Raw genomic sequence first — 13,777 nt, 5'->3', positions numbered from 1 at the left:
AAAAACTTACAGCTATTAAGCAGGCCAGGCTTGGCTTATGTTGTTTCTTGCAGTTTTTTTTTTAAAAACAGAGAAACAGTGGCCTGAGATAGCATAACTCAAAACTGCAGGTAAGTTGACATGGACTAGCGAGTCATAACTTGAGCAGTTGATATCGTTTTTGTTTACCGATTATTGAACAAATTTTAGACACAGACACTTCTGTGTATTTGTAAAATGTAGAGAACACCTTTGCACATTTTCTGATGTGATTTATCTTTCCCATTGCTTTATTTTTACATTTTGAACAAAATGCTTTGATCTATATTTTCCCACCTTCTGCACCGTTCACTGCAGCCACTGCTGCCCTCTGCTGTTCTTTCTTGCATCCTCTAAGGAAATAAACTCTATCCCCACATCTTGATTTCATCTTGTTATGAATTTGGGACAGCTGGCATGTCACAGTACGAAATGAAGAAATTTTATTATTGACAGCTAATCACCTTTAAAACCCCAAATATTTGTTCTTTTCATTATCGTTCCTCTTACCATTTAATGTTGCTTAGTTTTATTTCTCTAATTTTCCCCTCCTTTTTCTTGTATTTTGTACAAGTTGTTCCAGTTTGCAATTATTATTTCACAATAAGATTTCTTTTAGCTCAGATTTTCTTCTTCCTTTTGGCTACCTCGGTTTTTCCTCAAAGATACTTGCAACAAAGTCCTTCTTCTTCTTCCGATCCAGGCTCTGATGCTTTTTGTACATGCAGTAATCCCCAACAAAATGAAAATAGTCTGATTTTGAAATCATCACAAGTTATTGGGCACATGTGCACATTTAGAAATTGGGGCAAGCCTAGGGAGAGGAGTTGGGGGGGTGGGGAAAGAGGTTCCATTCAGTTCCTCAAAATATGCATATATTTATTTGACTCTTCCACTCATTATATTATCATATATCATCCTACAAAACATTGCATACCCGTGGTTCTGCATCTTCCTCTTCCTCATCAGGATTGAAAGGCTCCGCACATACTTAAATATAAAAAGAGACACTAATAAGTTTTTTAAAGAATTATGTGGCTGACTGAAGAAAAACAAAAAAATGCGTTCAAAGATTTGAAACATCCTCATTTCTATACAAAGTATGATTAATATCCATTAAATAACATCTATTATATAATCAAACACAAATCTTTAATTTTTCAATTGTGAAAATTTCTAGGAAGGGTTACACTTCACTAGACATGGATATCATTTCATGAATATCATATCATTTTCAAATAAAGAAAAATGTCTGTGTTCACACAGGCTTCAAGTTTTAAAAGGTCAGGGTGTAAAAGGAAACACCCAAAACTGTATTAACAGTAGCATTGATTATACATCATTTAATAGGATTAAAATGTTGGAAAGTCAAGCTCCCAATTTAAAGATTAGTGCTACAGAATTCCTTCCTTCAAGCATGCAATTAAATCTTGCATGCACTCTGTGATCCTTAAAATAAAGCCAGAACATCAATCATCAAACATCTCCAGCAGAAGACCAAGAAAAACTTGTAGAAGGCCTTCCCTTCCAATCACTACTTTGACCTGGCAATAGTTGTTTTCAGTGAAAGCTACATTACTATTACTATTTATTATTTATGGTGCAACTGTAACGAAAACCAATTTCCCCCCGGATCAATAAAGTATGACTATGACTATGACTATGACTGTTAAACATAGCCATATCAATATCATGCTTTGAATTTTTCAAAAAAAATCACTTAAAGCAAGTCCAGACTGATAGACCTTCATCTACACATTTTCTCCTCTACTCTTCAAAGCATGGCATTCCTGGCCTGCACCCCTCAAAATAAATAAAGGTTTATCACCCATCACAACCAATTCCCTCATCCTGATACTCATTGACCTATAACAGATCCTGATTAAGCAACATTTCAAGATTCTCACCCCCTTTTCCCAAATCCATCCACAATTTTGGTTTCCCTCATCGTCCCCCCCCCCATTCTATAACTCTCTCATCCAATTCCACCATTCGTGGAATTAGCTTATAAGTCTTAGTTCTAAACCTCTTCATCTCTCTCATCCCATAAAACGCCCCTTAAAAGCAATTTCTTCCACTCAATATTTTGTCTAGAGCCCAATGTCCTTGTGGCTTCATGTCTGATACTACTTAGAAGCAATCTCACGAATAACTTTGGGACTACTTCATAAAGGGATTCTAGACATACCAGAAGTTGTTGCAGTTACAATTATGAAGAGTAGCAAAAGCAAAATATTGAATAGAATAGCTTCCTCAATATTCATTCACCCAACTACTCTTCACCATCATTACAAGCAACCCAAGTTATCTACGAAGCAATGTTAAGGACGATTGTGGGTTGAATAAGCCTCAGCAATAAACAATCTCCTAGAGGAACTCAGCAGGTCAAGCAGCATCTGTGAAGGCAAAGGAGTTGCCAATGTTTTAGGTGGAGAGCCTGCAGTGGAGAGGGAAGACAATTAGCACAAAGAGAGAGGGAGTGGTGAGACAGGCGCCCACTATGATTGGTGGACCCGGGAGGGGAGGAGAACAATAAGTAGGGGAGAGGAAGGTTGTGGTTTGGAAACAGAAGGAGGTAAATGATGAACGGAAACTGAGTGTAAAAAAGGAGAGGCAGATACAGCAAGGGAGGATGACACACACAAAATGCTCGAAGAACTCAGCAAGTCAGACATCATCGACGGAGGAGAATAAACTGTTTCTTTCCCTCCATAAATGATGCCTGACTTGCTGAGTTCTATCTACCTATTTGTTTTAATCTCTACCTCCATTCATCATCCACCGGCCTCTGCCTCCAACTCCACCCAAACCGGCTCAGCCTGCCTGTCATCCTTCTCTCCTCTGTTTACAAATCACCTTGGGATCCTGTCTCACCACCCTCTCCTCCGTTCACAAATCACCTTGGGATCCTGTCTCACCACCCTCTCCTCTGTTTACAAATCACCTTGGGATCCTGTCTCACCACCCTCTCCTCCGTTCACAAATCACCTTGGGATCCTGTCTCACCACCCTCTCCTCCGTTCCTCCGTTCGCAAATCACCTTGGGATCCTGTCTCACCACCCCCTCCTCCATTCACAAATCACCTTGGGATCCTGTCTTACGACCCTCTCCTCTGTTTACAAATCACCTTGGGATCCTGTCCCACCACCCTCTCCTCCGTTCCTCCATTTACAAATCACCTTGGGATCCTGTCTCACCACCCTCTCCTCCATTCACAAATCACCTTGGGATCCTGTCTCACCACCCTCTCCTCTGTTTACAAATCACCTTGGGATCCTGTCTCACCACCCTCTCCTCCGTTCACAAATCACCTTGGGATCCTGTCTCACCACCCTCTCCTCTGTTTACAAATCACCTTGGGATCCTGTCTCACCACCCTCTCCTCCGTTCACAAATCACCTTGGGATCCTGTCTCACCACCCTCTCCTCTGTTTACAAATCACCTTGGGATCCTGTCTCACCACCCTCTCCTCCGTTCACAAATCACCTTGGGATCCTGTCTCACCATCCTCTCCTCTGTTTACAAATCACCTTGGGATCCTGTCTCACCACCCTCTCCTCCGTTCACAAATCACCTTGGGATCCTGTCTCACCATCCTCTCCTCTGTTTACAAATCACCTTGGGATCCTGTCTCACCACCCTCTCCTCCGTTCACAAATCACCTTGGGATCCTGTCTCACCACCCTCTCCTCTGTTTACAAATCACCTTGGGATCCTGTCTCACCACCCTCTCCTCCGTTCCTCCGTTCGCAAATCACCTTGGGATCCTGTCTCACCACCCTCTCCTCCGTTCCTCCGTTCGCAAATCACCTTGGGATCCTGTCTCACCACCCTCTCCTCCGTTCCTCCATTTACAAATCACCTTGGGATCCTGTCTCACCACCCCCTCCTCCGTTCACAAATCACCTTGGGATCCTGTCTTACGACCCTCTCCTCTGTTTACAAATCACCTTGGGATCCTGTCCCACCACCCTCTCCTCCGTTCCTCCATTTACAAATCACCTTGGGATCCTGTCTCACCACCCTCTCCTCCATTCACAAATCACCTTGGGATCCTGTCTCACCACCCTCTCCTCTGTTTACAAATCACCTTGGGATCCTGTCCCACCACCCTCTCCTCCGTTCCTCCATTTACAAATCACCTTGGGATCCTGTCTCACCACCCTCTCCTCCATTCACAAATCACCTTGGGATCCTGTCTCACCACCCTCTCCTCTGTTTACAAATCACCTTGGGATCCTGTCCCACCACCCTCTCCTCCGTTCCTCCATTTACAAATCACCTTGGGATCCTGTCTCACCACCCTCTCCTCCGTTCCTCCATTTACAAATCACCTTGGGATCCTGTCTCACCACCCTCTCCTCTGTTTACAAATCACCTTGGGATCCTGTCCCACCACCCTCTCATCCGTTCCTCCATTTACAAATCACCTTGGGATCCTGTCTCACCACCCTCTCCTCCATTCACAAATCACCTTGGGATCCTGTCTCACCACCCTCTCCTCTGTTTACAAATCACCTTGGGATCCTGTCTCACCACCCTCTCCTCCGTTCACAAATCACCTTGGGATCCTGTCTCACCACCCTCTCCTCTGTTTACAAATCACCTTGGGATCCTGTCTCACCACCCTCTCCTCCGTTCACAAATCACCTTGGGATCCTGTCTCACCACCCTCTCCTCTGTTTACAAATCACCTTGGGATCCTGTCTCACCACCCTCTCCTCCGTTCACAAATCACCTTGGGATCCTGTCTCACCATCCTCTCCTCTGTTTACAAATCACCTTGGGATCCTGTCTCACCACCCTCTCCTCCGTTCACAAATCACCTTGGGATCCTGTCTCACCATCCTCTCCTCTGTTTACAAATCACCTTGGGATCCTGTCTCACCACCCTCTCCTCCGTTCACAAATCACCTTGGGATCCTGTCTCACCACCCTCTCCTCTGTTTACAAATCACCTTGGGATCCTGTCTCACCACCCTCTCCTCCGTTCCTCCGTTCGCAAATCACCTTGGGATCCTGTCTCACCACCCTCTCCTCCGTTCCTCCGTTCGCAAATCACCTTGGGATCCTGTCTCACCACCCTCTCCTCCGTTCCTCCATTTACAAATCACCTTGGGATCCTGTCTCACCACCCCCTCCTCCGTTCACAAATCACCTTGGGATCCTGTCTTACGACCCTCTCCTCTGTTTACAAATCACCTTGGGATCCTGTCCCACCACCCTCTCCTCCGTTCCTCCATTTACAAATCACCTTGGGATCCTGTCTCACCACCCTCTCCTCCATTCACAAATCACCTTGGGATCCTGTCTCACCACCCTCTGTTTACAAATCACCTTGGGATCCTGTCCCACCACCCTCTCCTCCGTTCCTCCATTTACAAATCACCTTGGGATCCTGTCTCACCACCCTCTCCTCCATTCACAAATCACCTTGGGATCCTGTCTCACCACCCTCTCCTCTGTTTACAAATCACCTTGGGATCCTGTCCCACCACCCTCTCCTCCGTTCCTCCATTTACAAATCACCTTGGGATCCTGTCTCACCACCCTCTCCTCCGTTCCTCCATTTACAAATCACCTTGGGATCCTGTCTCACCACCCTCTCCTCTGTTTACAAATCACCTTGGGATCCTGTCCCACCACCCTCTCCTCCGTTCCTCCATTTACAAATCACCTTGGGATCCTGTCTCACCACCCTCTCCTCTGTTTACAAATCACCTTGGGATCCTGTCCCACCACCCTCTCCTCCGTTCCTCCATTTACAAATCACCTTGGGATCCTGTCTCACCACCCTCTCCTCCATTCACAAATCACCTTGGGATCCTGTCTCACCACCCTCTCCTCTGTTTACAAATCACCTTGGGATCCTGTCCCACCACCCTCTCCTCCGTTCCTCCATTTACAAATCACCTTGGGATCCTGTCTCACCACCCTCTCCTCCGTTCCTCCATTTACAAATCACCTTGGGATCCTGTCTCACCACCCTCTCCTCTGTTTACAAATCACCTTGGGATCCTGTCCCACCACCCTCTCCTCCGTTCCTCCATTTACAAATCACCTTGGGATCCTGTCTCACCACCCTCTCCTCTGTTTACAAATCACCTTGGGATCCTGTCTCACCACCCTCTCCTCCGTTCCTCCGTTCACAAATCACCTTGGGATCCTGTCTCACCACCCTCTCCTCTGTTCACAAATCACCTTGGGATCCTGTCTCACCACCCTCTCCTCTTTTCACAAATCACCTTGGGATCCTGTCTCACCACTCCCCCTCTCCTTTGTCTCCACTCTGTTCTCAGCATTGATTGTGGGGGGTGGGGGTGGGTTTCGACCTGAAACTTCAACAATTCCTTTCCCCTGGCAAGTTTCTCCAGCAGAACGATTGTTGCTCCAAATTCCAGCATCTGCAGTCTTGTGTCTCTAAATAAACTTCATATTGAAAACCATTCACAAAAATAGTTCAGTATAATAATGCTTTCAAAGTACTTGGAGCTTAGTATCTCTTTCGTAAGTTGAATCTATGGTTACCCTCGACATGGTTTCTAATCATTTATGGTTGCTTTGACCAATGTTATTCACTTGAAAGCAAGTTATTTAATTATTAATCTAGTGATTAAGTGCCATATAATTTAAGACCATCTCTTAAATATCCAATTTAGACAATTTGTTGTAAAATAACACTGTCCTAATGTGTCAGTGTAACAAATCCAAGGAATACAATGACAGAACATTCGTTAATACTGCCAGCAACCACATGGAAATTACAGTCATCATAAAGTACAGCTTAGAAACAGCCCATCTAGATGTACTGATCAGGTCTTCTGCCTAATTCCATCTACCAGCAGCTAGATCAAAGCCCTTCATACCTTTCTCATCCCTGTACCCATCCAAACTTTAATTTTACAATTGCATCCATGTGTTCCATTTCTGCTGGTAGCCTTCTCCCCACTTGCACCACCCTGTGAGCAAAGCTGCAATGAGCTTTTAAACTGGTGATCACAAGGGGAAAAAATATAGCAAGTCTACCACAGGAGTCCAAAATCACACTGCCAATGCCAGGCAATAAAGTCTGACAATCTGACAAGCTCAAGGAGAGGTTCTTGTATACAGATACTTATTTCAGTTGACGTGTGTAAATAATTTGAATAAAAAGTTGACTATTTCAGATAGTTATGATTGTTTTTCCAAAGGTTCTATTTAATAATCCAGATATAATGAGGTTGGAAGTAATACTGATGTAATTAATTCAAAATAGAGACACTGCATGCAGTTTGATGAGTTTAAAGCAATAACTACCAGTTTTATAGAGCGAAGTAATTGTGTTTACAGAAAAAAAAACCTCTCTCCGTTTAGCGATAGATTACTTTTAATTCTATATATTCTCAATACCAACAGTTGATCCATTAGGTTACCATTACCAGCCTATTCCTGTTAAGATCTGAACTATCTATGAAAAGTATTGAAAGAAACAGTACTAAAAACAAATCCAGCAAAACAAACTTCTGCACAAAGGATGAGCTACGGTAAGAAATGAAAGCAAACCTGTGCTGTGTATTGATAAAGTAAGCAGTAAATATCAAGGGGTTAATTTGGCAACGTTGGTGATATGAATCCATCAACAAGAAATCATTTTGCTTTCACCCTGGCTATAGATACTAAATATGATCCACAAACCCAATCTTTGTTTGAGGCTGTGTTTACAGATTTTTTTCAATAAGTCAGTCTCAAACTAAAAGTTGCAAATGCTGAAAGTTTTAAACAGTATTATTGAAGACGCTGAATGCTGTTTCGAGGTCAAATCACAATGAAAGCCAATTACTGGGACTTTGAGTTAAGCAACTTTTCAAAGTGATGCAGCTATCTGAACCTGATGAGGTTTTGCTGCACTGGTTCCTGAACAGAGGGAATCCATGTAAATTGTAAAGGTAGCTGACAATGATTTTCATAAATATTAGGAGATGTAGAGTATAATAACTAAGTTATTCCAAGTATGTTCTTGCTGCTGCTCAACCCAACAGTAATCTCATGTGACACATCATATCAAGAGCAGGATGTTTACATCACCAGCATAATAATTTGTTTATCAAATTGACACCAAACTGTACTAACATTCAAAGATGAAAACAGCCTGCTAAAATTAGCTGTTAAAAGTAACAGCTTTTCAACCACGGATACTTCTGCACATTCCTAATTTAAGATAATCTCTTCCTAACTTCCGGGTTATTTATTGCTTTTCCTCTTTTTGTGTGTTTTGGAACTCCAAATCATTATGGAACAGGGTCAGTAGGATTAGGGTTTCTTCTTCCACATCAGCTTCTTTGGGATAATTCAGAACCCCAGCTTATTTCAGCCACTTTCTAATTCTGGTCATCAGGCATAGAGTGAGAAGAGAACTCTATTCAAATCATGGTTTCAGAGTTTCATTTTGTTGGAACTGCAACCAGGGTTGGATCCAAGTTGTATCAGTTCCAGTCCTTACCATTCACTCTTGAGGATCACAACCAAGAATGAGATATAAGAGAACAAAATGCTAAAAATGTTGAACAAATAATCCCCAAGACTGGAGTGATAAAGACGCAATTTCAAACTTGAATAGACAGCGTCCTATGACAATTTCCTGCATCACCACATCCTGAACTGGTTACATCTTCTATTCCTGGCCACTGTGTTCCTGCTTTCTGATTCGACAGGCAAAGTGACTCCTCCTTCCCATAATGCATCACAACATCTACAGTCAAGGTCGGAGCTGCTGAGCTGAAAATCATCAGGATGCAGATGATGTTGCTGTTGATCTCACTGTTCTCATCCGGCTCACACATTCTGCAGTTACAACAGTTTTGTCTACTAAATTGTATTTTACATATTCACTTAATAGTAGCCAATAATTCAGTAACTGTGTAGTCGTCAAGTAATGTGTGTAATTCCTGTCTGTGCCTCATGGTGCATTTGGCGACAATCTTGCCGTTTCTTTAGCACTTTGCCTGTTTTCTTTATGAGCCCGATTTGCTTTCTCGATGCTCAACCCAGCACAAGTGTGAGGAACCAGCCAGATTCGAACCTGGAACCAATCGCCTCGAGATCCAGTGCTGGTGCCACTACACAATCGCAGGCTGCAAGTAATGTAAACCAAATTTTTTTGGTCTGACAGTTTTGTTTCGTTTGATTGTATGAAGCTCACACAAACCTTAAGTATTGGAGGCAGAAATAATGGCTTCCTAACCCCCACCTCACCAAAACTCTGACCACACCAGCATGCTGGCACACCTACACTCAATGCAGTAAAGTTTTCTTTTTCAAACCAGCTCACTGCTGTTTAAGATTTAGAAATCACAACATGCTCATCCTATCTCCACAGTGACTTAAGGAGCTGACCACATTGAATTTCAACAGCATCTTGGAAGTAACCAGCTTAATTCAGCTCCTCCTGCCGTTATTCCTGTCCTTCAGTGCAACATTGACTGAGTGAAAGCAGCCATCAGTTTAATTGACAAACTGCTGCCCAGTCACTGAATGAAGAACTTGTTCAACTCAGTAACTCACTTCTGAGGTTACAATTAGCAAAGGAGACAAACCCAACAGAGACAGGGGTGAATGGGCCTGAAATGTCGACTGTTTACTCTTTTCCACAGATACTGCCTGGCCTGCGGACTTCCTCCAGCATCTTGTGTGTGTTGCTTTGGATTTTCAGCATCTGCAGATATTTTTCATGTTTAAGGGTTTAATGAAATTAAAGTAACAACACTGCCAACTACAAAATGAAAATAACTAGTTATTATTCTTAAAACGTATTGAATAAATTAATATGTACACACTTTAATATGCAAGTCAACTATTAAACAGATGGTTTGTCTCATTTATTCTCATTATTGTAGAATTCTAATAAAGAAGGGTGTCCTTTTAGAATGGAGATGAGGAGGAATTTCTTTAACCAGAGAGTGCTATTTAATGCAGAGGTTGATAGATTCTTGATTGGTCAAAGCATGAAGGGATAAGGCAGGAGGTTAGGGCTGACAGGATAAATGGATCGGCTGTGGTGAAATGGCAGAGTGGACCCAATGGGCCAAATGGCCTAATTCTGCTCTTATATCTTATGGTCTCTGACCTTCAGACTTAGCCACAGAGGAATGTATTCACCAAAAGAATGGAGGAACTACAGAATTTACTTTGACTGTTAAACTTCATGTACATCATTAAATCTGCATCAAGCTTCAGGTGACAAACCCTTTCTTGGTTCATGCTTGGAAAAAACCTGGAAGTGCATATGTAAAAGTACATGCAGAAGTCACCGTAAACCCAATTCACATCCAAAACAAGTCTCAGTGTTGACCTCTTACTGTCCAATGCAATCAGATTGCATGAGGTGCTCTCAGTAGGCTGACCCTTGCCCCAGAGTCAGAATTTACAAGTTCAAGTTCCTCTCTGTACTTGAGCACAATTAACAATTGAGGAAGTGCTGAACTGTTGCATTTGAAAAACCAAACCCAAGCCTGGTGCGTTTTGTTAATATCCTTTCCACCAAGGTAAAGTTAATCTATGGTGTCCCCATGAACATTGAACCCTTCAACATTGGAGACAGATCCACTCATCATCACACATACCAACTATAGGCAAATTTCTATGCATTCACTATTGCAGCGCTGAATGCACTTGAAAAAAATTGAGCTAGAAGATGCACTGGAATAAAAAAAACTTCCAAGAAAAAGAATACCTGTTTTTGGTGTTGGTTAATGAGGGTCAAAACTGAGGAAACGTGTGTTCAATGCAAATCTTGGCTTAGTAGCTTGAAACAATGGACAGCCTGAAGCCGAAGAGTTGTGTAGATGACCTATCCATTTCGTAGCTGAAGGGAAGTGCTGCAGCAAAAGAAATGTGGAGGATAGTATAGGGGAGATGCTGTATCAGAGGTAGTTTTCTTTTTAGTTACACAGAGAGTGATATGTGCGTGGAACACACTGCCAGGGGTGGTGGCAGGGGCAGATACATGAGGGACTTTTAAAGCACTCTTAGGTAGGCTCATGGATGATAGAACAATGGAGGGCTACGTGGGAGGGAAGGGTTAGATTGATCTCAGAATAAGCTTGAAGGTCAGCACATCAATAAAAAAAAGTTATACCAGACTAAAGCAACACACACAAAATGCTGGTGGAACGCAGCAGGCCAGGCAGCATCTATAGGAAGAGGTACAGTCGACGTTTCGGGCCGAGACCCTTCGTCAGGACTAACTGAAAGAAGAGATAGTAAGAGATTTGAAAGTGGGGGGGGAGGGGGAGATCTGAAATGACAGGAGAAGACAGGAGGAGGAGGGATGAAGCTAAGAGCTGGAAAGTTGATTGGCAAAAGGGATACAGAGCTGGAGAAGGGAGAGGATCATGGGACGGGAAGCCTAGGAAGAAAGAAAGGGGGAGGAGAGCCCAGAGGAACATGGGGAGCAGGCAAGAAGTGATTGTGAGAGGGACAGAGAGAAATAAAGGCGGGGGGAATAATAAATAAAGGATGGGGTAAGAAGGGGAGGAGGGGCATTAACGGAAGTTAGAGAAGTCAACGTTCATGCCATCAGGTTGGAGGCTACCCAGACGGAATATAAGGAGTTGTTCCTCCAACCTGAATGTGGCTTCATCTTGACAGTAGAGGAGGCCATGGATAGACATATCAGAATGGGAATGGGACGTGGAATTAAAATGTGTGGCCACTGGGAGATCCTGCTTTCTCTGGCGGACAGAGCGTAGGTGTTCAGCGAAACGGTCTCCCAGTCTGCATCTTTTTCAGCATATCTCCCAGTGGCCACACATTTTAATTCCACGTCCCATTCTCATTCTGATATGATCTCCCAGTGGCCACACATGTTAATTCTATGTCCCATTCCCATTCTGATATATCAATCCATGGCCTCCTCTACTGTCAAGATGAAGCCACACTCAGGTTAGAGGAACAACACCTTATATTCCGTTTGGGTAGCCTCCAACCTGATGGTATGAACATTGATTTCTCTAACTTCTGTTAATGCCCCTCCTCCCCTTCTTACCCAATCCCTTATTTATTTATTATCCCCCCCCCCCTTTATTTCCCTCTCTCTGTCCCTCTCACAATCACTCCTTGCCTATTCTCCATCTTCCTCTGGGCTCCCCCCCCCCTTTATTTCTCCCTAGGCCTCCTGCATCATGATCCTCCCCGTTCTCCAGCCTTGTATCCCTTTTGCTAATCAACTTTCCAACTCTTCGCTTCATCTCTCCTCCATAGAACCATAGAAACTACAGCACAGAAACAGGCCCTTTGGCCCTTCTTGGCTGTGCCGAACCATTTTCTGCCTAGTCCCACTGACCTGCACATGGACCATATCCCTCCATACACCTCCCATCCATGTATCTGTCCAATTTATTCTTAAATGTTAAAAAAGAACCTGCATTTACCACCTCGTCCGGCAGCTCATTCCATACTCCCACCACTCTCTGTGTGGAGAAGCCCCCACTAATGTTCCCTTTAAACTTTTCCCCCCTCACCCTTAACCCATGTCCTCTGGTTTTTTTCTCCCCTTGCCTCAGTGGAAAAAGCCTGCTTGCACTCACTCTATCTATACCCATCATAATTTTATATACCTCTATCAAATCTCCCCTCATTCTTCTACGCTCCAGGGAATAAAGTCCTAACCTATTCAACCTTTCTCTGTAACTGAGTTTCTCAAGTCCCGACAACATCCTTGTAAACCTTCTCAGCACTCTTTCAACCTTATTTATATCCTTCCTGTAATTTGGTGACCAAAACTGAACACAATACTCCAGATTCGGCCTCACCAATGCCTTATACCTCATCATAACATTCCAGCCCTTATACTCAATACTTTGATTAATAAAGGCCAATGTACCAAAAGCTCTCTTTACGACCCTATCTACCTGTGACGACACTTTCAGGGAATTTTGTATCTGTATTCCCAGATCCCTCTGTTCCACTGCACTCCTCAGTGCCTTACCATTAACCCTGTATGTTCTACGTTGGTTTGTCCTTCCAACGTGCAATACCTCACATTTGTCAGTATTAAACTCCATCTGCCATTTTTCAGCCCATTTTTCCAGCTGGTCCAAGTCCCTCTGCAGGCTCTGAAAACCTTCCTCACTGTCTACTACACCTCCAATCTTTGTATCATCAGCAAACTGGCTGATCCAATTTACCACATTATCATCCAGATCATTGATATAGATGACAAATAACAATGGACCCAGCACTGATCCCTGTGGCACACCACTAGTCACAGGCCTCCACTCAGAGAAGCAATTCTCTACCACCACTCTCTGGCTTCTTCCATTGAGCCAATGTCTAATCCAATTTACCACCTCTCCATGTATACCTAGCGACTGAATTTTCCTAACTTACCTCTCATGCGGGACCTTGTCAAAGGCCTTACTGAAGTCCATGTAGACAATATCAACTGCCTTCCCTTCATCCACTTTCCTGGTAACCTCCTCGAAAAACTCCAACAGATTGGTCAAACATGACCTACCAGGCACAAAGCCATGTTGACTCTCCCTAATAAGCCCCTGTCTATCCAAATGCTTGTAGATTCTGTCTCTTAGTACTCCCTCCAATAACTTACCTACTACTGACGTTAAACTCACCGGCCTATAATTTCCCGGATTACTTTTCGATCCTTTTTTAAACAATGGAACAACATGAGCCACTCTCCAATCCTCCGGCACTTCACCCGTAGACAGCGACATTTTAAATATTTCTGCCAGGGCCCCTGCAATTTCAACACTAGTCTCCTT

At 43.5% G+C, this 13,777-nt stretch overlaps 1 protein-coding gene across 1 annotated transcript in view; it reads right to left on the bottom strand.

Moving 5' to 3' along the window:
• LOC134359382 (cAMP-dependent protein kinase type II-beta regulatory subunit-like) overlaps positions 1 to 13,777 on the bottom strand; it is a 98,012-nt gene that overhangs the window by 31,574 nt on the left and 52,661 nt on the right. The window contains exon 3 of the mRNA XM_063072544.1: positions 956 to 1,008. Coding sequence (XP_062928614.1) covers positions 956 to 1,008 — 53 coding nt within the window. The remainder of the gene's footprint in view (positions 1 to 955; positions 1,009 to 13,777) is intronic.

The sequence above is a fragment of the Mobula hypostoma genome, chromosome 20 (genome assembly GCF_963921235.1).
Source record: "Mobula hypostoma chromosome 20, sMobHyp1.1, whole genome shotgun sequence".
NCBI lineage: Eukaryota > Metazoa > Chordata > Chondrichthyes > Myliobatiformes > Myliobatidae > Mobula > Mobula hypostoma.
This window is presented reverse-complemented; position numbering and strand designations above follow the sequence as displayed.